Genomic DNA, 22,803 nt, shown 5'->3' on the forward strand with positions numbered 1-22,803 from the left:
AAAAAAATTGCCCATCTAGCCAATGTTGAGAAATTGGCTTTTTGGCCATATACAGCATGCAGCTTCCTGTTAATGTTGTGCAGTCATTCATAGGAATGTCTTCTAGCAATAGAATTGTTTCAGGCAGTGTCACGTCTTATGTACAAGGTCTGCGCTATGCTTTTTTACAATGATTGCACCGCAGTGAATTGCGTGCACCAATATTAGAAAGAAATTGTACTACATATAGTTGGGACAAACTGTGGGTCTGGATTACCTACAACACCTCACTCGATTGTTAATTGTTCTGCTATCACCAAACAGCTTTCCTCTCCAGTCAATATTGCAATCTCTGATGTATAATACATATAGTAGCTTTATAGCTTTAGTGCAACCAAACTGTATATCCTCATAGCTGCTGTAAGCTCAGTTTAAACCTTTCTGTGAACTGTACATATGATGATTGTGTAGACAGGGCCGGCTTTGCCTATAGACAAAGTAGGCGGCCGCCCTTTAGCGCCATCTTGAGGTGGGCGCCGTTCTGCCTGTTGTCGCAACCGCCCAGCGCCGCCAAGATAACACATGTATAGGGAGAGCGGCAAGCAAAAAGCCGCACCCCCCATCTAATTATATCTCCTGCCCACCCAGCATGTTGATAGAGGAGCAGGGCCACCCCCCCCCCCCCCCGCATACCCCTCAAACCCCCGACCGCATCCCGCTTCTCCGTGCGGCCGCGCTCACCATTCTAATTGCCCGCCCGCAGTGACTTCCAACCAGAAATAGACTGCTGCGGGCCAGCACTGGATGACGAGTGACGCCCCTGGCGCTGCGCAGGGGGACGTCACTCGTCATCACTGGAGCGCACGCAACTCGTCCTCACCGGAGTTGCTGGGGAAAAGAAGACAAGCTGCCTGCCCTGCCCGGAGGAATCTGACAGGTGAGACGGCAGCTATGGGGGGGTGGGGGGGGGGCTAATGAAATCGCACAGGGAGGGGGCGGGGGAATCGCACAGGGGGGGAGAGGAGAGGAGGGAGGGAGGGTTAAGGAAATTGCATAGGGGGAGAGGTGGGGGGAGGGTTAATGAAATTGCACAGGGGGGAGAGGAGAGGAGGGGGGAGGGTTAATGAAATTGCATAGGGGGGAGAGGAGAGGTGGGGAGAGAGGGTTAATGAAATTGCATAGGGGGAGAGGAGAGGTGGGGGGAGGGTTAATGAAATTGCACAGGGGGGAGGAGAGGAGGGGGGAAGGGTTAATTAAATTGCATAAGGGGAGAGGAGAGGTGGGGGGGTAATGAAATTGCACAGGGGGGGAGGAGGGGAGTGGAGGGTTAATGAAATTGCCCAGGGGGAGGAGGTGAGGGATGGGGAGGTTAACAAAATTGCATGGGGGGGAAGAGGATGGGGTGGGGGGAGGTTAATTAAATTGCAAGGGGAGGGGGATGGAGGGGTTAATGAAATGGTACAGGGGGAGGAGGGGGTGGGGGGTTAATGAAATGGTACAGGGGGAGGAGGGGGTGGGGGGTTAATGAAATGCCACTGGGGGGAGGAGGGGGAAAAATGCAGGGTCTAACATGTTTGTCCCACAGATGCTGAAGAAAGGAAGTTTTGGCTGGAAGAAGACATCATGGCGGTCTGAGCCGGATGGAGAAGAAAAGGAAAGAGGACGACGCTGATCAGAAAAGATTGAGAGTCCCTAAATATAATTTTAATCACTTATATGGTATACAGATCTGCATACAGCTGGTATATACCTCTATATTAGTTTTTCCCAACCAGGGTGCCTCCAGATGTTGCAAAACTATAACTCCCAGCATGCCCAGACAGCCTTTGGCTGTCCGAGCATGCTGGGAGTTGTATTTTTGAAACAGCTGGAGGCACCCTGGTTGGGAAACACTGATCTTTTCCCTCTATGTGTGATATTGTCTGCTGAGAAGGGAGTTGTCACAGTGTGTAAACCCAGTTGGAAGGAGATTACATGAGGAGGAGGTTTGTTACAGTGTGTCACCCCAGTCGTAAGGAGATTACATGAGGAGGGGTTTTGTTACAGTGTCACCCCAGTAGTAAGGAGATTACATGATGAGGAGGTTTGTTACAGTGTGTCACCCCAAAAGAAGGGAGATTACATGAGGAGAAGGTTTGTTACAGTGTGTCACCCCAGTCGTACGGAGATTACATGAGGAGGGGTTTTGTTACAGTGTCACCCCAGTAGTAAGAAGATTACATGAGGAGGAGGTTTGTTACAGTGTGTCATACCAGTAGTAAGGAGATTTAATGAGGAGGGGGTTTGTTACAGTGTGTCAGCAAAATGTACTTTCGCCTAGGGCGGCAAAAATCCTTGCACCAGCCCTGTGTGTAGAATGTTGTATGGCAGCACACACGCTGAGTAATTACATAAAATAAGTTAAGCACAAACAGTGGTTAAGTAGCTTTAAAGACTTACACTCCATTCAGGAGGAAGCGCCACTTTTATTGATGTATATTTATCCCAGATTAATGTGATTCCACTTTGAATAGTGACAAGCAAGTATGAGCCAATTTTAGCCACAGAATAGGCGTCAGTGCTTGAACGGTCTGATTGTGAATGATCACTTCTAACTTTTTCATCTTGAAGAGTGATTGAAGTTCCCTAAATAAAAAGGAAATTGAGAAGTATTATTATGCCATTATAAAAGACGCCAAAGAAAGACACCAAACTGATTAGCCAGTGGTACTTCTAAACTACTACTAAAAGTTATCTTTCCATGCTGGCATTATGACTTAACAGAAGCCATGATAAATATAATGAATCTACTATAATCTATTTTGTGCAGATCAGTGGTGGAATAAGTGTACCATGCATCTGGGGCTTTTCACAAAACTTGCCCCACCATATCTATAGTCAGCACCATGTTGACCTACTTTGATCCAATCTGTATTTCTGATTCATTTAAATATATAAAAATCACTAGGTTAGGCTATGACACTATGTAAGGCATCATGCCTGTATCTGCACTTAAACATATTGCTCCTTGTACTTTATATACCTTATTTGCTAAAGCTTTTAAAAATGCATACTTATGACTACATCAGTATATTTTTTTGTGAGATGGAATAGTTTAGCATACTATGTTTTCTACTATGCTTCATGAGATATCATACAACATAAAGAAAATGTAAAAAAGCAAAGCCTTGTGTTGCCAAATATTTAAGATTATTCAATTTTTATATTCAGGCATGTGCTGTTACTAGATTACAACTTTATTAACAGGGAAAAGAATTAAACTAAAAACATTTGAATGTAAAAAATGAACAGAAACATGTAGCTCAATCCCTTAAAGGGGTACTCCCAAGGCAAACTTTTTTTTATAAATCAACTGGTGCCAGAAAGTTAAACAGATTTGTAAATTTCTTCTATTAAAAAATCTTAATCCTTACAGTACTTTTTAGGGACTATATACTACAGAGGAAATGCTTTACTTTTTAGATTTCTCTGATGTCATGACCACAGTGCTCTCTGCTGACCTCTGCTGTCCATTTTAGGAACTGTCCAGAGCAGGAGAATATCCCCACAGCAAACATATGATGCTCAGGACAGTTCCTAAAATGGACAGCAGAGATCAGCAGAGAGCACTGTGGTCATGACATCAGAGAAATCTAAAAAGTAAAGCATTTCCTCTGTAGTATATAGCTTCATAAGACACACACAGAGATCTGCTTCATAAGAGACACACACACAGGGATCTGCCTCATCAGAGACACACAGACACACAGCTCTGCTTTATGAGACAGACACACACACACACCTCTGCTTCATAAGAGACACAGTTTGTCTCATCCCACATAAAGATCTCTCCTGCTTCCCCTACATTTGACACTTCCTCCAAACACACATCCTCTTCTGTCTCTCCTCTGCTCAGCTAAAGATTTCTGCAGCAAAGTCCCCGACCACTAAACTCACTAATTCTCAGAGTTGTCAGATCTTTCTTCTGTGCAGTTGCTTCTAGGGGGCGTGGCTTACATGGACTCAGAGACAGAACTGAAAGCCACGCCCCATAGACAGCATGAAAGTCACATGATCTCTGTCTCCAAGGGTGGGGGCCAGAGGCAGTTAGGGGAAGAAAGCCAAGACAGAGTGGACGCAGGATATCTCATTTTGCTGCATATCGCCTGATTAGTGCTTTATAGAGTTCTGCAACGGTGCATTATTATGAATACTTGCTTGGAAGGATATATTTATCATTACATGAGGAAATTAAATAAATTATATTTTACTTAACTGGGCTACCCCTGTAACTTATAAAATTTATTCTGCAGATTCAGACACAAATTCTGGCACAGACACAATTAGTAGTGCATTGAGCCACATTTTGCTGCCCAAGCAGACAAAACAGGTCGGGTTTACTACAGTAAATTAGGGCCATAGTGCCGGAATGAAGCTTGATGCATAAATATAGTGTCAGAACCAAACACACTAAATAAATATGTGTCAGAACTATTGTCCAGCAGTCATAGATTGTATGATATAAAAATACAAACTCTAAATATGATCTAAGTATGACATAGGTTCTCTATATTCGCCCTTTCAATTCCTGGATGATGCATTTTTTTGTGTAAAGCCTAAAAAAATCCCTGCTAATATAACCTGTTGCTTTTTGTTTTATTTTTTGTTTTTCAAATTACATACATTTGAGTTTATGAGGATTTTCCTGGAACAAGTAAGCCCATCTTCACAACATGGAATACTTTGTGCTGAGATTTGAAATGCACCATCATTTGAAATATCCTGCAAAAAGAAAATCATGATTTATTGTTCTGGTTTAGAGCAATTACAAAATATTGCATATGTATAATCCCATAATGTTAAAAACTGTGTGGCACTTTTTCATAAATTAAAGGGGTACTCTGGTGGAAAACTATTTTTTTCTAACCAGCTGGTGCCAGAAAGTTAAACAGATTTGTAAATTACTTCTATTTCAAATATTTTATCCTTCTAGTACTTAACAGCTGCTGTATGCTCCAGAGGAAGTTGTATTTCTTTCTGGAGTTCTTTCCAGTCTTACCACAGTGCTCTCTGCTGACACATCTGTCCGTGTCAGGAACTGTCCAGAGTACAAGCAAATCCCCATAGCAAACCTCTCCTGCTTTGGACTGTTCCTGATACAAAAAGATGTGTCAGCAGAGAGCACTGTGGTCAGACTTAAAAGAACTCCAGAAAGAAATACAACTTGAAGGAAATACAACTGGAAGGATTAAGAACTTTAAATAGAAGTAATTTACAAATCAGTTTCACTTTCTGTCATCAGGTGATTTTTAAAAAAAAATTCCACCGAAGTATTCTTTAACTCATTGAACTGTATGCCAAATTAGCTTGAGTACAAAAAATGATAAAAATGTTGTATTAAAATAGAAACAGTTCTAGAAACAATTCCTAGAGCACTTTTTTTTAGTATAGTTTTTTCTCCTTTAATCTTTGTGGACATTACAAACAGATATAAGTGTGTGGGGGGGGGGGGGGGGGGGTTCTCCTAGTGTTCTTAATAGTCATAGATAATGTTTTTGGAAAAAAAAGTTAGTCTGGTGCCACAGTTTTGACACCAAACTGGTGGCTAAATTTAAACCATCTGAAACCTGTGTATACTGCTCTTCTGTTTTGGAGCTCATGTGGGTTACAATTCTACTTACTCTATTGGTTATTGTTTCTAAGAACATCTATTTTTCAATGCCCACTCTAACCCAACCCTTCTTTATTTCTTTGGCATACACATTTTTATCTTGTTTTTTCTTCTTCTAGATTTTTTTCTCTACATTCTGCAGGAAGAGATTATAATGGCCATAAAGCAATTTAGGTAATGCGTAGGCTTGTATGCAGCATAGAGGAAATGTATTAGCGTGACTGACATGTCAGTCCTGTCATCCTAAATCCCTGTTATGGATGTGATCATTATATGGTTTAAAGGGGTACTCCAGTGGAAAACTTTTTTTTTAAATCAACTGATGCCAGAAAGTTAAACAGATTTGTAAATTACTTTTATTAAAAAATCATAATCCTTCCAGTACTTATTAGCTGCTGAATACTAAAGGGGAAATTATTTTCTTTTTGGAACATACAGCTCTCTGCTGAATCATGACCACAGTGCTCTCAGCTGACATCTCTGTCCATTTTAAGAACTGTCCAGAGTAGGAGAAAATCCCCATAGCAAACATGTGCTGCTCTGGACAGTTCCTAAAATGAACAGAGATGTCAGCAGAGAGCACTGTGCTCGTGATTCAGCAGAGAGCACTGTGTTCCAAAAAGTAAAGAATTTCCTCTGTAGTATTCAGCAGCTAATAAGTACTGAAGGATTTTTTAATAGAAGTGATTTACAAATCTCTTTAACTTTCAGGCACCAGTTGATTAAAAAAAAAAAAAAGTTGACCACCGGAGTACCCCTTGCAAAAAAGCCTGAACAACATGAGTTTTCTCTATTTAGGCCCGGTGTAGTCAGTGTGCACCACCTTCCCACTCAAAAGAATAATTCAGAATTCTGTATTAAGTATACATATAGGGGGAGATTTATCATTAGGTGTCTATTGTAGACACAGATCTACCCCTTTACACTGCTTGTCTAATTTACACTCTTGCTCAATATTTACTAAAGTTGTGCACTCCTTTGATAAATGTTGTGCAAATATAGAAATGCTCCCCCCCCCTCACTTTATCGTGCACTCCTTCTCTACCTCACACTTCACAGAGCTGCACTTCACAGAGCTGTGGCATATTCCAGCGGTACACTGCTTAGATAGCTAGAAGTGCCGGAGCAGCAGTGTGTGCCAAAGAAAGCTCTGCACAATAGTAAAATCATAAATCTTTATTAAGTACACAGAGGGGGAGATTCTCAAAGAATTTTGCACCAAAAAAACAAACAAAACATTTTTGCCACGAAAAGTATCCAATAAGTTTTCAAAGAGCTTTGTGGCGCGGTTTACACTGTTCACGTCAGTTTTGTAAAAGTGTGCGTGTCCACGTATATTGTCTGCTTTACATGATATTTTCGAAGGGGTGAGCTCCAGTTTACATCAAAAATTTAACACCAGCTTTTTGATAGTGTAGAAATCACAAAAATGTTTGCAGTTTCATTGTTTTTGTTTTCTCATTTTAGATACGTGAATGCGGAGGACTATGTCAGATTCGGAGGATTGCGATGATGAACAGTGTTATTTTAAAAATCAATAAAAGGGTTAATGAGGGCTGTGAGGGAGTGTTTTTTTTTTTTAATAAAACATTTTTTTCAATGTGTTGTGTTTTTTATAATTGAATTTTCAGGCTTAGTAGTGGAAGCCATCTTGTAGACAGAATCCATTACTAAGCCAGGGCTTAGCGCTAGCCCCAAAATCAGCCAACGCTAACCCCCAATTATTGCTCCCCGGTACCTACCACCACAGGGTTGCCGGGAAGAGCCTGGGCCCCGGCGGTAACAGGCTGGTGTTATTTAGGCTGGGGAGGGCCAGTAACAATGGTCCTCACCCACCCTTGTAATGTGAGGCTGTTGCTGCTTGGTTGGTATCTGGCTGATAATGAAAAATGGGGGAACCACAAAGGTTTTTTTTTAATAAGAAAAAAAACGCATAGGGTTCCCCCTATTTTCAGTGTCAGCCAGATACCAACCAAGAAGGAACAGCCTGACGTTACAAGGGTGGGGGAGGACCATTGTTACTGGTCCTCCCCAGCCTAAATAATGCCAGCCTGTTACCACCTAGGCCCAGGAGCGCCATTTTTGAGGCTCCGGGCCTGTTGGTACTGGCTCTTCCCGGCACTCCTGTGGCAATGGGTACCGGGGTAATAATTAGAAGTTAGCGTTAGCTGATTTTGGGGCTAACGCTAAGCCCTGGCAAAGTAATGGATTTCGTCTATAAGACGGCTTCCACTACTAAGCCTGAAAATTCAATTATAAAAAAACACAACACATTGAAAATACCTTTTTATTTAAAAAAAACTCTCTCCAACAGCCCTCGTTAATCATTTTATTGAAATTGAAAATACAAAAAAAACTTTGGTCATTGTCGCAGTCCACCGAATCTGACGTAGTCCTCTGCATTCAGGTATCTGAAATGAGAAGAAAAGAAAACAAGAAATATGGGTTAGTACATTTTTTGCGCTCTCCCCTTGGGAGAGTGCACATAATGCAGTGTGTTCATAAACAGGGAGCCTCCAATTGTTGCTAAACTACAGCTCCCATCATGCGAGCTGTAGTTAAGCAACAGCTGGAGTCTCCATGTTTGGGAACACACTACCAGAAAGGCTCTATTCCCATTATGCAAAACGCATAATGAGAACAGAGTCAGGCCTGGACTGTGTAGCTCAATCTGTCAATCTGCCCTTGGACTACTACTCCCATCATGACACAGTCTATACCATGATTGAAGTAGCTGTAGTACTGCAGCGCTGAAGAATGGCACTTGCACATCCCCTGGCTGCGGGACTTTTAGGACTACTACTCCCATCATGGACAGACTCAAAACGTATGTGCCGCCGGCTTTTACAGTTAATAAATGTGGATCGCAGCAGGTCTCTGGAGAATTACCCGAAGCGATCTGCCCCTCAGCCCCTGGACTATAACTCCCATCATGGGCAGAGTCTGTCCCATGATGGGAGTAGTTGTAGTACCGAAGAACTGAGGCTGAGGGACGGCACTTGCACATCCCCCGGCTGTGGCACTTTTAGGACTACTACTTCCATCATGGACAGACTCCGTACATGATGGGAGTTATAGTCCAGGGGCTGAGATGCAGATCGCACCGGATCATTCTCAAGAGACCCGCTGCAATCTGCATTTACTAACTGTAAAAGCCGGCGGCACATGCGGCTACACTGAGCTGGCCGCCGGCTCCTGTATACACCGCTCATAATTCATAATCACCGCCAGGAGACAGGAGCTCTGATTGGTGACTAGCTTTTCCCCAATCAGAGCTTCTGTCTCCCGGCAGCGGCGATTATGAATGATGAGAGATGTATCCAGGAGCCTGGAACTGGCGGCCAGCGCAGTGTAGCCGCATGTGCCGCCGGCTTGTTAACTTAATAAATGCGGATTGCAGTGGGTCTCTGGAGAATGACCCAGTGTGATCTGCACCTCAGCCTCTGGACTATAACTCCCATCATGGACAGAGTCTGTCCATGATGAAAGTAGTAGTCCTAAAAGTCCCACATCCAGGGGCTGTGCAAGTGCCGTCCCTCAGCGCTGTGGTACTTAACTACTCCCATCATGGGACAGACTCTGCCCATGATGGGAGTTATAGTCCAGGGGCTGAGGTGCAGATCGCACCGGGTCTTTCTCCAGAGACCCACTGCGATTTGCATTTATTAACTGTAAAACAGGCGGCACAGGAGATGGGAGCTCTGATTGGTGAATAGCTATTCACCAATCAGAGCTCCTGTCTCCCGGTGGCAGGGCTTATGAATTATGAGTGGTGTATACAGGAGCCGTGAGGAAGCGCAGTGTAGCCGCATGTGCCACCGGCTTTTACAGTTAATAAATGCAGGTCGCAGCGGGTCTCTAGAGAATGACTTCCGTGCGATCTGCACCTCAGCCCCTGGACTATAACTCCCATCATGGGCAGAGTCTGTCCATGATGGGAATAGTAGTCCTAACTGTCCCAAAATAGTTAATATAATTGTCAGATGCTTTAGGACACTTTGGTACGTGTCCTCCGAGGTGGTGTATATTTCCGCAAGAAAAGTGCATTTGCGCATTTTTTTTGCATTTAAAAAAAAAACCACGCACTTAATATATTTGATTCTACAGTAGAAAGTGCTCTATGGTAAACTTAACCGTAGACATGGCTATGAAGAATTCTATCAGATTTTGGGGGGGAAAAATTTAAAATTGTTAAAAAATAGACAAAAAAAAGCTCTATATACAATGATAAATTCCCCCCATAGTCCTTTATTAAGGAGAAGGCGTGTAGTGAAGCAATTTTTTTTCTAGTTAAGAAAAAATTTGATAAAGATTGTCCAGTTGCAAAATCATTAATTCATGTGAGCAAATTAGAAAAATGTACACATATCTGGATTTAGAAGAATATAAGAAACTTAGATCATGATTCATACTCACTTTAACAAGAGTGTATTGGCAGAGCCCATCAAATGTATACCACATGCCATCAAAGGTTTGTACATGACCATCACCAAAAATACTGCATGTTGTTTGGCATTCATTTGAATCACATTCCCATGTTCCTTTATTGCAGACACTATGTAATAAAAAATAAAGTGACTTTGTCAGTTATCATTATTTTTATCCTTTTTTAACCTCTAGGCAACACAGGTTGTACACTTGTCATCTGGGCTTTAATGCACAAAGGCATACATGTACATTATAGTGACTATAAAGCGAGCGCATTAGTCGGGCATTCATCATTAATGACTCTCATTAACTCTTTAGACTTCATAATCAATGGCGATCAAGGCATATAAAATAATAATGACAAGTGTCCATTAACTCATTGGTCTCATAGGACCCCCAATGCGATTGCGGGGGTCCAAAGAGTTAAATTGATAGTGGAGGTTTCCTTACAGCCAGGCTGTATCAGTAAATCAGTATGCCAATCTCACTATTTAATGTTCTACTGAGCATATAACAGTCTCCTATGGGGACTTGAAAAGTCTTTAAAAAAAAAAAAAGGTTTGGAAATTATATAAAAGCCCAACCCCTAAAGAAAGATTAAAATAACCCCCACTTCCAATTTTACAAAAAGTGATCAAAGCAGAAATGATAAAGATAAAAACTACAAATTAATGCACAAATAATGTCCTTTCATTTTACCATAAAATATGTGGTAAACTATATATATATATATATATATATATATATATATATATATATATATATATATATATAGTACTGGAAGGATTAAGATTTTTTAATAGAAGTAATTTACAATTCTGTTTAACTTTCTGACATCAGTTGATTTAAAAAAAAAAAAATTCCACCGGAGTACCCCCTTTAACATCACCCTATTCTGACCATTTAACTCTTTCTATTTATCTGTCTGTGGGACTATTTGAGGGCTTTTTGTTTGCGCTGTGATCTGTAGTTTTGATTGGTACTACTTTGGTCTAAATAGGACTTTTTAATTTATTTTTATATATTTTTTCCTAATACATTGTGTCACCAAAAATCAGCCAATTCTGAGTTTGTAATTGCGGCTGGTGATACCAAATATATTTATTTTTATTCATTGTGTATTTTAAAAATAAAAGTTATTTGAATTTTTATTAACCCCTTAAGGACGCAGGACGTAAATCTACGTCCTGGTGCGGTGGTACTTAACGCACCAGGACGTACATTTACGTCCTAAGCATAACCGCGGGCATCGGAGCGATGCCCGTGTCACGCGCGGCTGATCTCGCGGGCGTCCGCCATTAACCCCTCAGGTGCCGGGATCAATACAGATCCCGGCATCTGCGGCAGTGCACGATTTCAATGAATGATCGGATCGCCCGCAGCGCTGCTGCGGGGATCCGATCATTCATAACGCCGCACGGAGGTCCCCTCTCCTTCCTCTGTGCGGCTCCCGGCGTCTCCTGCTCTGGTCTGTGATCGAGCAGACCAGAGCAGAAGATGACCGAAAACACTGATCTGTTCTATGTCCTATACATAGAACAGATCAGTATTAGCAATCATGGTATTGCTATGAATAGTCCCCTATGGGGACTATTCAAGTGTAAAAAAAAATGGAAAAAAATGTAAAAGTAAAAAAAAAGTGAAAAATCCCCTCCCCCAATAAAAAAGTAAAACGTCCGTTTTTTCCTATTTTACCCCCAAAAAGCGTAAATTTTTTTTTATAGACATATTTGGTATCGCCACGTGCGTAAATGTCCAAACTATTAAAATAAAATGTTAATGATCCCGTACGGTTAACGGCGTGAACGAAAAAAAAAAGTCAAAAATTCCTACTTTTTTAATACATTTTATTTTAAAAAAATTATAAAAAATGTATTAAAAGTTTTTTATATGCAAATGTGGTATCAAAAAAAAGTACAGATCATGGCGCAAAAAAATGAGCCCCCATATCGCCGCTTATACGGAAAAATAAAAAAGTTATAGGTCATCAAAATAAAGGGATTATAAACGTACTAATTTGGTTAAAAAGTTTGTGATTTTTTTTAAGAGCAACAATAATAGAAAAGTATGTAATAATGGGTATCATTTTAATCGTATTGACCCTCAGAATAAAGAACACATGTCATTTTCACCATAAATTGTGCGGCGTGAAAACGAAACCTTCCAAAATTAGCAAAATTGCGTTTTTCGTTTTAATTTCCCCACAAAAATAGTGTTTTTTGGTTGCGCAATACATTTTATGATATAATGAGTTATGTCATTACAAAGGACAACTGGTTGCGCAAAAAACAAGCCCTCATACTAGTCTGTGGATGAAAATATAAAAGAGTTATGATTTTTAGAAGGCGAGGAGGAAAAAATGAAAACGTAAAAATTAAATTGTCTGAGTCCTTAAGGCCAAAATGGGCTGAGTCCTTAAGGGGTTAAGGTGGGGGCTTTTTCCCCACTTTTTGGGTATGTTTACATGTACAAGATCTGCTGCGGATTTTAGCTGCATATTTTCTGCAGCTGATTTTTCTACCCATTAAAGTTAATGGGTAGCAAAATCAGCTGCACAAAATATGCAGCAAAAATATGAAGCAGATACTTTAAGTGTAAAGTTACCCTTTAAAGGGGTACTCCGGTGCTTACACATCTTATCCCCTATCCAAAGGATAGGGGATAAGATGCCTGCTCGCGGGGGGGGGGGGGGGGGGACGCCCGTGTTCTCTCCGGGTCTGATTACGGTCGACCGCAGAGCCGGCGGCGTGTGACGTCATGCCTCCGCCCCCGTGTGATGTCATGCTCCGCCCCTCAATGCAAGCCTACGGGAGGGGGCAGGACTCCCGCGATCAGGCATCTTATCCCCTATCCTTTGGATAGGGGATAAGATGTGTAAGCACCGGAGTACTCCTTTAAGTGTATTTTCTTTTACTAAACAATGGTATGCTATTGCATCTCACTTCTCAGTTACATTGGTACTCTTGTTATAAAGCAGTGTTTATCAAGCTCGGTCCTCAAGTACCCCAAAAGGTCATGTTTTCAGAATTTCCTTAGTCTTTCACAGGTGATATAACTGTGGTGATGCCTGATGCACTGACCATAATTATATTACCTGTGAAAGACTAAGGAAATTCAGAAAACATGACCTGTTGGGGGAACATGAAGACCACACTTGAGAAACACTGTTATAGAGTCCGCCTGAGGAAGATTTGTATAAAACTTTGTTTGAATCGGCAGACACACTTTTAAACTGTATTTAGCTTAGTGCGGGGATGCTGCTGTCAGCTGCTTTCATTTAAATCCTTATTAGGTGCTTTTACACATTGTTCTAAATGTTACTAAAATCTAGTATAATTTTTATTTTCAACTTTGGTGTATAACAGGGCCGGACTGGCCATCGGGCACACTAACAATTTGCCTGGTGGGCCAGGCTGTCCGTGGACTGGACTGTCCTCCGGCCCTGTACAGTAACACGGGCCAGACTGGCCTATCGGGCAACCAGGAGTAAAAACTCTCTGCCTCCGGCTACCATTTTTGTGCCCAGCATTTGCTCTCACCTGTAATAGCTCCGCCCCCAGATAAGAGCCAGCACAGCTACGTGCGTGGGACGGCCGCTGCTCGATCAAGTCATGCTCCCAGAATTCCAACAATAGATGAAAAACAGCGGCAACTCACCAAATACGTTTCAGACTTTTATTCAGAGCGGGTGTACATACAGGTACAAGTTCACACGAGCGACGTCCATTTCACACAAAGCCTGCTTCTTCTGGCTCGACTAACATTGTCTGTGCTTCCCCGAGTCTTATACAAGTGTGTGCAGTGACGTATACCGGAGCAGAGGCGATGGATGATGACATCACACTCCCTGAATTCAAGGACCCTAGGTATTCCTGAGAGCGTTACGTGAAAGAGCATCATTACACGGCGGCCGGCCAACGTGCTTAGCTGTGCTGGCTCTTATCTGGGGGAAGGTGCTGCCCTGAATCACCTGCAACTACAAAGGTACCAGCCGGGGCGGTGGGTTGTCTAATCTGGGGGTACTACTTTTCTACTGGGGGGAAGGGGGGTAATCTGGGGGTACTATCTGTCTACTGGTTAATCTGGGGGTACTACCTGCCTAATGGGGGATCTAATCTCGAGGTACTACCTGCCTACTGGAGGGTCTAATCTCGGGGGTACTACCTGCCTACTGGGGGGGTTAATCTGGGAGTAATACCTGCCTACTGGGGGGTCTAATCTGGGGGTACTACCTGCTTACTGGGGGTTAATCTGGGGGTACTACCTGCCTACTGGGGGGGTTAATCTGGGTGTACTACCTGTCTACTGGGGGGAAGGGGGTTAATCTGGGGGTACTACCTGTCTACTGGGGGGTGGTCTAATATGGGGGTACTACCTGTCTACTGGGGATGGTCTAATTTGGGGGTGCTACCTGTCTACTGGGGGTTAATATGGTAGTTCTACCTGTCTCCTTGGGGGAGAGGGTTAATTTGGGGGTACTACCATTCTACTGGGGAAGGGGGTTAATTTGGGGGCACTACCTGCCTACTGGGGGGAAGGGGTCTAATCTGCGGGTACTACTTGTTTACTGGGGGGGCTGATCTGGGGGTTCTACCTGTCTACTGGGCACTGGGGGGCTAATCTGTGGGTACTTCCTGCCTACTGGGGGGGTCTAATCTGGGGGTATTTCCTGCTTGCTGGGGGGGGGTATAATCAGGGGGTACTTACTGCCTACTGGGGAGTCTAATCTAGGGATACTTCCTGCCTACTGGGGGGTTAATCTTGGGGTACTTCCTGCCTACTGGGGGGTAATCTGGGGATACTACCTACCTACTGGTGGGGGGGGGGGGGTTAATGTGGGGGTACTACCTGCCTACTGGGGGATAATCTGGGGGTAATACCTGCCCACTGGGGGTTAATTTGGGGATACTACCTGCCTACTGGGGGGTTAATCTGGGGGTACTACCTGCCTACTGGGGGGTTAATCTGGGGTTACTACCTACCTACTGGGGGGTTAATCTGGGGGAACTACCTGCCCTCTAGGGGGGTTAATCTGGGGGGTGCTACCTGTCTACTGGGGGATTGATCTGGGGGTACTACCTGTCTACTGGGGGGAAGGGGATTCATCTGGGGGTACTATCTGCCTACTGGGGGTGTCTAATCTGGGGGTACTACCTGCCTACTGGGGTTAATCTGGGGGTACTACTTGCCTACTGGGGGGTTAATCTGGGGGTACTACCTGCCTACTGGGGGGGTTTAATCCGGGGTACTACCTGCCTACTAGGGGGGGTTAATCTGGGGGTACTACCTGTCTGCTGGGGGGAAGGGGGTTAATCTGGGGGTACTACCTGACTTCAAGGGGAGGGGGGTCTAGTTTGAGGGGACTACCTGCTTACACACCTTCCAACCTAACTACCAGTAGATGAGACATGGGGGGGAGGAAGAGATTGTGACATGACATGGGGGAGAATGTGGCATGAAATGGGGGACATGTGACTTGGGGGGAAGAATGTGGCATGGGGGAGTTGTGAAGGGGAATGGGGGGAGAATGTGACATGGGTGGGGAGAATGTGATGGGAGGATTTCACCATTTGATTATTATATCAAAATCACAATATTTAGGTCCATCATCCCAATTGCACAGTTTCCCCATTCTGTGCAGCCCTACTAGCTATGAACCTGGCTACCTAACTACCTACATCAGTGTTTCCCAACCAGGGTGCCTACTGGGGGGAAGGGGGTTAATCTGGGGGTACTACCTGTCTACTGGGGGTGGTCTAATATGGGGTACTACCTGTCTACTGTGGGGTGGTCTAATTTGGGGGTACTACCACTCTACTGGGGGAGTGGTCTAATCTGGGGGTATCACATGTCTACTGAGGGGTCTAATCTGGGGGTACTACCTGCCTACTGGGGGGTCTAATCTGTGGTTACCACCTGCCTACTGGGGGGTCTCATCTTGGGGGTACTACCTGCCTATTGGGGGGTTAATATGGTAGTTTTACCTGCCTCCTTGGGGGAGAGGGTTAATTTGGGGGTACTACCATTCTACTGGGGGGAAAGGGGTTAATTTGGGGGCACTACCTGTCTACTGGGAGGAAGGGGTCTAATCTGCGGGTACTACCTGTCTACTGGGGGGGGGCTAATCTGGGGTACTACCTGTCTACTGGGGGGGCTAATCTGTGGGTACTTCCTGCCTACTGGGGGGTCTAATCTGGGGGTATTTCCTGCTTACTGGGGGCTATAATCAGGGGGTACTTCCAGCCTACTGGGGGATAATCTGGGGGTACTACCTACCTACTGGTGGGGGGGTAATCTGGGGGTACTACCTGCCTACTGGGGGGGTTAATATGGGGGGTGTGCTACCTGCCTGCTGGGGTGTTAATATGGCGGTACTACCTTCCTACTTGGGGGTTAATGTGGGGGTACTACCTGCCTACTGGGGGGTTGATCTGGGGGTACTACCTGTCTACTGGGGGGATTAATCTGGAGGTACTACCTGTCTACTGGGGTGAAGGGGATTATTCTGGGAATACTATCTGCCTACTGGGGGTGTCTAATCTGGGGGTACTACCTGCCAACTGGGGGTTAATCTGGGGGTACTACCTGCCTACTGGGGGGTTAATCTGGGGGTGCTACCTGCCTACTAGGGGGGGTAATCTGAGGGTACTACCTGTCTACTTGGGGGGATTAATCTGGGGGTTCTACCTGTCTACTGGGGGGAAGGGGGTTAATCTGGGGGTACTACCTGCCTACTGAGGGGGCTAATCTGGGGTGACTACCTGCCTACAAGGGGAGGGGGGGTCTAGTCTGAGGGGACTACCTGCTTACAGATCTTCAAACCTAACTACCGGGAGATGAGACATGGGGGGGGGGAGAAAAGAATGTGACATGATATGGGGGAGAATGTGGCATGAAATGGGGGACATGTGACATGGGGGTAAGAATGTGACATGGGGAGTTGGGAAGAGGAATGGGGGGAGAATGTGACATGGGTGGGGAGAATGTCACAATATTTAGGTCCATTATCGCAATTGCACAGTTTCCCCATATTGTGCAGCCCTACTAGCTATGTACCTGGCTACCTAACTACCTACATCAGTGTTTCCCGACCAGGGTGCAAAACTAAGACTCCCAGTATGCCTAGACAGCCAGAGGCCGTCTGGGCATGCGAATAGCTGTAGTTTTGCAACAGCTAGAGGCACCATGGTTGGGGAAACGGTGACCTACCTACATACCTGGCTACCTGCCCTTTTACTGAGCGGGACACCAATGGGGACATTATTACAGGCCTATAGATGAGGAGATTGCGTAGCGTTGGGGAGATTACTGAAAAAATGCAGAGTCTAAGATGTTTGTTTTGCAGATGAAGAGAGATCAAGTTTTGGCTGGAAGAAGACATCATGGTGGTCTGAGTCAGACAGGGAAGAATAGGAAAGAGGACAACGCTGATCAGAAAAGACGTGACCTGTAAGTTCCTTCATGTAGCTGTAGAGAAGACTTGGTTGGAAGGCTCGAACGGAGAGGTAAAAATGGGTCTTCCTAAGGGCGCACAATGCTACGGTAGGTTAAAACCGAGTACATCATTAGTAAAATAATAAAACGGCTTTAATTACATAAAGCTGGGCTCTTGAAATGCATTGTCTATATGTCATTAAAGCTGTTTTATTATTTTACTATTGATGTCCGCGGTTTTAACCTACCGTAGCGGTGTGCACCCTTAGGAAAACCCGTTTTTACCTCTCTGTTCGAGCCTTCCAAAGGAACTAAGTCTTCTCTGCAAACTCCGTGCATCTACGGAACCAGGTCCTGGCTGCCACGCAACTACTCCTGTTTATGTGCAAAAAGGTGTTGAGCTTTGAGCCCAACATGTCCAGGTACATGGACATTTTACAAAGTGGAAACTGTTATTGTGTTGCCCTTGGTGACGGTACAAGGATAGCCCCACCACTGTCTGTTTTTTTGTGCCATATGAACCTTCATGTAGCTGTGATCACTTATATGGTGTATATCCTGTGTACAGCTAGTATGTACCTCCATATGGTCCTGTATATAATCCCTTATATGGTATATATCCAGTGTACAGCTGGTGTGTACCTCTATGTGGTCCTGTATATAGTCAATTATATGGTATATATCCTGTGTACAGCTGGTATCTACCTCTTTCAGAATACTGTGAACAGGTGGTATCTACCTCTATATGGTGAATGTATGTGGGAATATTGGTCTTTTATATAGCCGATTTTATTCAGTAACAATATAGCGGTATTAGTTAGTGGTAATGGTAGTGGTGGTCCTGGTGTGGCGGTATTATTTGTCCCTTACTGTTAACACACAAAACTAGCACTGTGTACGCATTTCATTTTGTTTGGAGATGCTGACCATTTTTGGTTTTTTTTGTACTGGTAATATTAGTAAGTATTATTGGTCTCAGATTTGGTAAGTAACAGTATGATGGTAATATGTTTGGTGGTAATATTCACCTTTGTACAGTGATATTATTGGTAATATTGGTCTCATTATACAGAATTTGATCAGTAACGGTATGATGGTAATATGGTGATAATATTCCTTCTTTTATACTTGTATTATGGGTAATATTAGTCTCAATATACAGGTTTTGGTCAGTAACAGTATGATGACAATATGTATGGGTATAATATTCTTCCTTGTATACTGGTGTTATTGGTAATATTGGTCTCAGTATACAGGATTTGGTCAGTAACAGTATTATGGCAATATATATGGTGATAAAATGCCTCCTTGTATACTGTTATTATATGTAATATTGGTCAGTATACACGATGTGGTCAGTAACAGTATGATGGTAATGGTTATAATATTCCTCCTTACATACCGGTGTTATTTGGTAACTTATGATTTTAATGTGTGTGTGTATGTATATATATAATTTTTTTCATTATGTACCCTATTATAACCAACCATGATTGACATATTGTCCCTCCCCTTTATGGCTCCGCCTTCACATAATCACACCCATGACTGATATGGGCTTCTTAGTCCAAAATGCCCATGCCTATTTTCTGTCCCAGTCCGGCCCTGGTGTATAACCATTGTTTATATTGTAGACAGTGTCAACATTAATGTAAGTTGGATGTTTTCTGCATGAACTGTACACAGCACTCCCAGAGCACACGCACTCATCATTAGGTGAGGTTTTAATATTTTTTTTCCTCCCCATATATTATCACAGAAATTTAATAAAAAAAATAGAAAGCAGCAAAATAATTACCATTGATTGCAAGAAATCTTTACAGAACTTCCACTTGTATACTCATCCCCCCCATAAATACATGGACAGTCTGTTGATGGTATACAGTTTCCTTTTGAGTCTCTGACCATGCCAAAAGGGCAGTAACATCCAGGTTTACAATCTTCATAATTCTGTAAAGGGAACAATGGAATATCATTATTATAGTTATATATATTATATATATATCTATATATATATATATATATATATATGTTTTTCCATTAACAACATTTATTGCCTATCTAGAGGATAGATAATCAATGATTGTTGGAGATCCAACCACTGGGACCTAGGAGATTTCCTAGCATTCTCATTCAAGGAAATAAACATAACGTAAAACCATCTGTCTAACATTGTGTAGGTCCTCTTCTTGCCTCTAAACTGATCTGACCCATCTTTTCATGGACAATACAAGACCTCTGAAGGTGTCTTGAGGTATCGGATACCCAAAGATAGTAGCAGATCCTTGAAATCCTGTAAGTTGTCAAGTGACTCAGACGTTCAATCAGATGGAGAAATTGGAAATTCGTCTGCCAAGTCAACACATTTTCTCATATTTTTCAAACTATTCCCGAGCATTTTATGCATTGCAGAAAGGAGGCCACAAAAAGGCTATTGACATTCCAAATTACTGTTGCCGTGATTGTTTGTACAATGTCTAAGATAGTGGTATATGTCCAAGTAATGGCACTATGGTGAGAAGACAGTGGGATGCTGTATGGAAACTGGTTCAGAGAAAATTGGTTCTTGTTTCTCTAAGGGTGTAGGTCAAAATGTTTGAGATTTCACGAAATTTTACTTAGGGTTCATTTGAATACTTAAACAACTTACACTGATCATTGGCACATTCTTAGTACTGCAATCTAAGTCAATGCGTCTTTGTGTGTTTGGATAGCTACAGTCCACAAATTCAGCACCTCCAGAGCAAAGATCTGCAATCATAAAGTAATACATTTTCTTGAAGTTCTTGAATTACAGGATATTTTAGGATTAAAAATTATCCCCCTTATGCTCAAAAATAACAACTAGCTAATTGTTGGTCTGACTGCTAAACCTCCACTGATCATGGGAATAGAGGACCCTTGTCCAATAAGTGAATCAAGCGGCAGGAAGCATGCTCAGCCATCGCTCCACCACATTATTTTTAGAAGCCCCATAGAAAGTAAACTAAACAGTGGCTAAGCATGTGCACTACTATGCCCCATTTGCTCAGACCATCACCACTACCACCAATCAACCAGGTATCTATTATTCTGTGAATAAGGTATAACCCCTTTAATGAAGATATAAAAATGGTCAGATAGATAGATATATAGATAGATCGATAGATAAAATGTAGAGATAAGGCAGCTCAAGTTATCCCTAATTGAACATTATATATGGAACTCTTTTACCTGTGTCTCCATCCTGGTCAGAAACGCAGGCAATATTTCCTTCAAAACATTCACTGAAAGAAAATTGAAAATTAAAATAGTTTCATCAAAATCTATATTATGTATTTATTAAATAAAGCAATAAAATACACAAACAGTATATTTATTATATTCCAGCAAGTTGTACTGTTTACTCCTGGACTAATCCGGCTTGTTTAGAGACCACTGCAGTTATCAGAAACACAAGTATTTTCTATCTATATGTGGCAACAGTAACGAAAAATTAGACCATTGTAAGAAATAAGCATTTGCTAAGAATTTTCCACATGAACTCCACACAGTATATCCACAGCACACATGGTAATGAATGGGTTTGCATAGTCTGCAGTATGCTCTATTCTGCAGGTATGTTCTACTTGCCGTTACATCTAGTTAAGGACATGTGAAATTCACATCACAATTAGCCCTGATATCTGTGTTCATGTTACACTGCATATGTAGAAAATCTTTAGGATTAAACATAATCCTAAAGGGCAGAATGATTCAGACTGTCTAATTTGCATTACATTAATGGGATACATCCCTGCTGTGTATCAGGATACTGGCAAAAAAGTATGCTGATGTATATTCCCATTGACTCTATTGAACAAAATGAAGTCTATTAGAGACTGGATTATTTTCCAAATCCATATGTTTCTGCAAATATATGAAAAAGAAACATATTTGTTTTAGGAAATATACCAACTAGGAGACATTTGGTCTGTTAAAGTCATTAGGCATCTCAAAAACATAACGGGAATTGGGCTTCACATGCCGAAGTGTCAGAAAATTAAGACATATTTAATCTCAGCCAGAAGTCTTTTTTTCATAAATGTACCATACTAAATGACATAAATAATAATAATTTGTCTAACTTTATTCTCTCTTACCATTTATAACTATCTATTACAATTTTCTCATGAGCTGGCACTACATCGTAACCAAGGAAACAGTCACATTCTGATTTTGAGACACAAGCATCCTTATTGTTCAGATATTGTCCTTCTGGGCATCCGCATACTTCAGCCAAAATGCCTTGTTTAACACATTCTTCAGTGGAAGAGCTCATAAAACATGTTGGGAGACAGGACACTTGACTGTATTGCAATATTTGATTGTTTTTGCACCTCTTTTCTGTAATGATACAAATATGTTAATACTTGAATATTGACAGTAGAGATGAGTGAACTTACAGTAAATTCAATTCATCACGAACTTCTCCGCTCGCCAGTTGATGACTTTTCCTGCATAAATTAGTTCAGCTTTCCCGTGCTCCGGTGGGCTGGAAAAGGTGGATACAGTCCTAGGAGACTCTTTCCTATGAATGTATCCACCTTTTTCAGCCCACCGGAGCACCTGAAGGCTGAACTAATTTACGCAGGAAAAGTCATCAACTGCCGAGAAGTTCGTGACAAATCGAATTTACTGTAAGTTCGCTCATCTCTAATTGACAGAAAAAAGTGAGTTGACATTTTCTCACACTATTATCACGCTTGCAAATATTCCCCTTTTCTGACTTTATAATCAAAGCTATATATTACAATATTTGTTGTTGTTAAATTAGAATTTTTGTTGTTTCTATGATAAGTAGTATAGAAATTTAAATATAGATAAAGATTAAGCACCTTGTCAATTAATAACACTAAGGCTGGGTTCACATATTGGAAAATTTGCTGTCATATCATATTTTATTTTACACACTATTTTACGCACACATTTTCATCTGCAATTGTAAAAAAAATAACCACAATATATATATATATATATATATATATTTTTTACAGATTACAGATAAACATCTGCACGTAAAACATGTTACGCTGTGTAAACCTTAGATATACCTATAAATAATTCCACTCTGTGGCAGAGAAAGCTGGATCCATAGTTGGCCAGCTATCATCATAGAGAATAGCCTTTTATTACCGAATCAGTCATCCAATATACACAACCACTTGACTGTTCACCACTATGTATAATTCCTCTCCTTCTCTATGTCTGGCAATAATATATTAGTTATACCTATAGTCATGCCCTTGTGCTACTAGAATAAGTAGGTCATAAATGTTATTAATGAACAGGAA

General features: G+C 42.2%; 1 protein-coding gene across 1 annotated transcript in view; it reads right to left on the reverse strand.

Moving 5' to 3' along the window:
- The window catches only part of MUC19 (mucin 19, oligomeric), a 199,886-nt gene that overhangs the window by 133,541 nt on the left and 43,542 nt on the right, over nt 1-22,803 (reverse strand). Inside the window, exons 18-24 of the mRNA XM_056569863.1 lie at nt 21,613-21,856; nt 20,705-20,757; nt 20,142-20,242; nt 19,290-19,441; nt 10,046-10,184; nt 4,642-4,740; nt 2,419-2,604 (exon numbers count right to left, since the gene is read on the reverse strand). Of these exons, the coding sequence (XP_056425838.1) occupies nt 2,419-2,604; nt 4,642-4,740; nt 10,046-10,184; nt 19,290-19,441; nt 20,142-20,242; nt 20,705-20,757; nt 21,613-21,856 (974 nt within the window). The remainder of the gene's footprint in view (nt 1-2,418; nt 2,605-4,641; nt 4,741-10,045; nt 10,185-19,289; nt 19,442-20,141; nt 20,243-20,704; nt 20,758-21,612; nt 21,857-22,803) is intronic.

The sequence above is a fragment of the Hyla sarda genome, chromosome 4 (assembly GCF_029499605.1).
Source record: "Hyla sarda isolate aHylSar1 chromosome 4, aHylSar1.hap1, whole genome shotgun sequence".
Taxonomy (NCBI): domain Eukaryota; kingdom Metazoa; phylum Chordata; class Amphibia; order Anura; family Hylidae; genus Hyla; species Hyla sarda.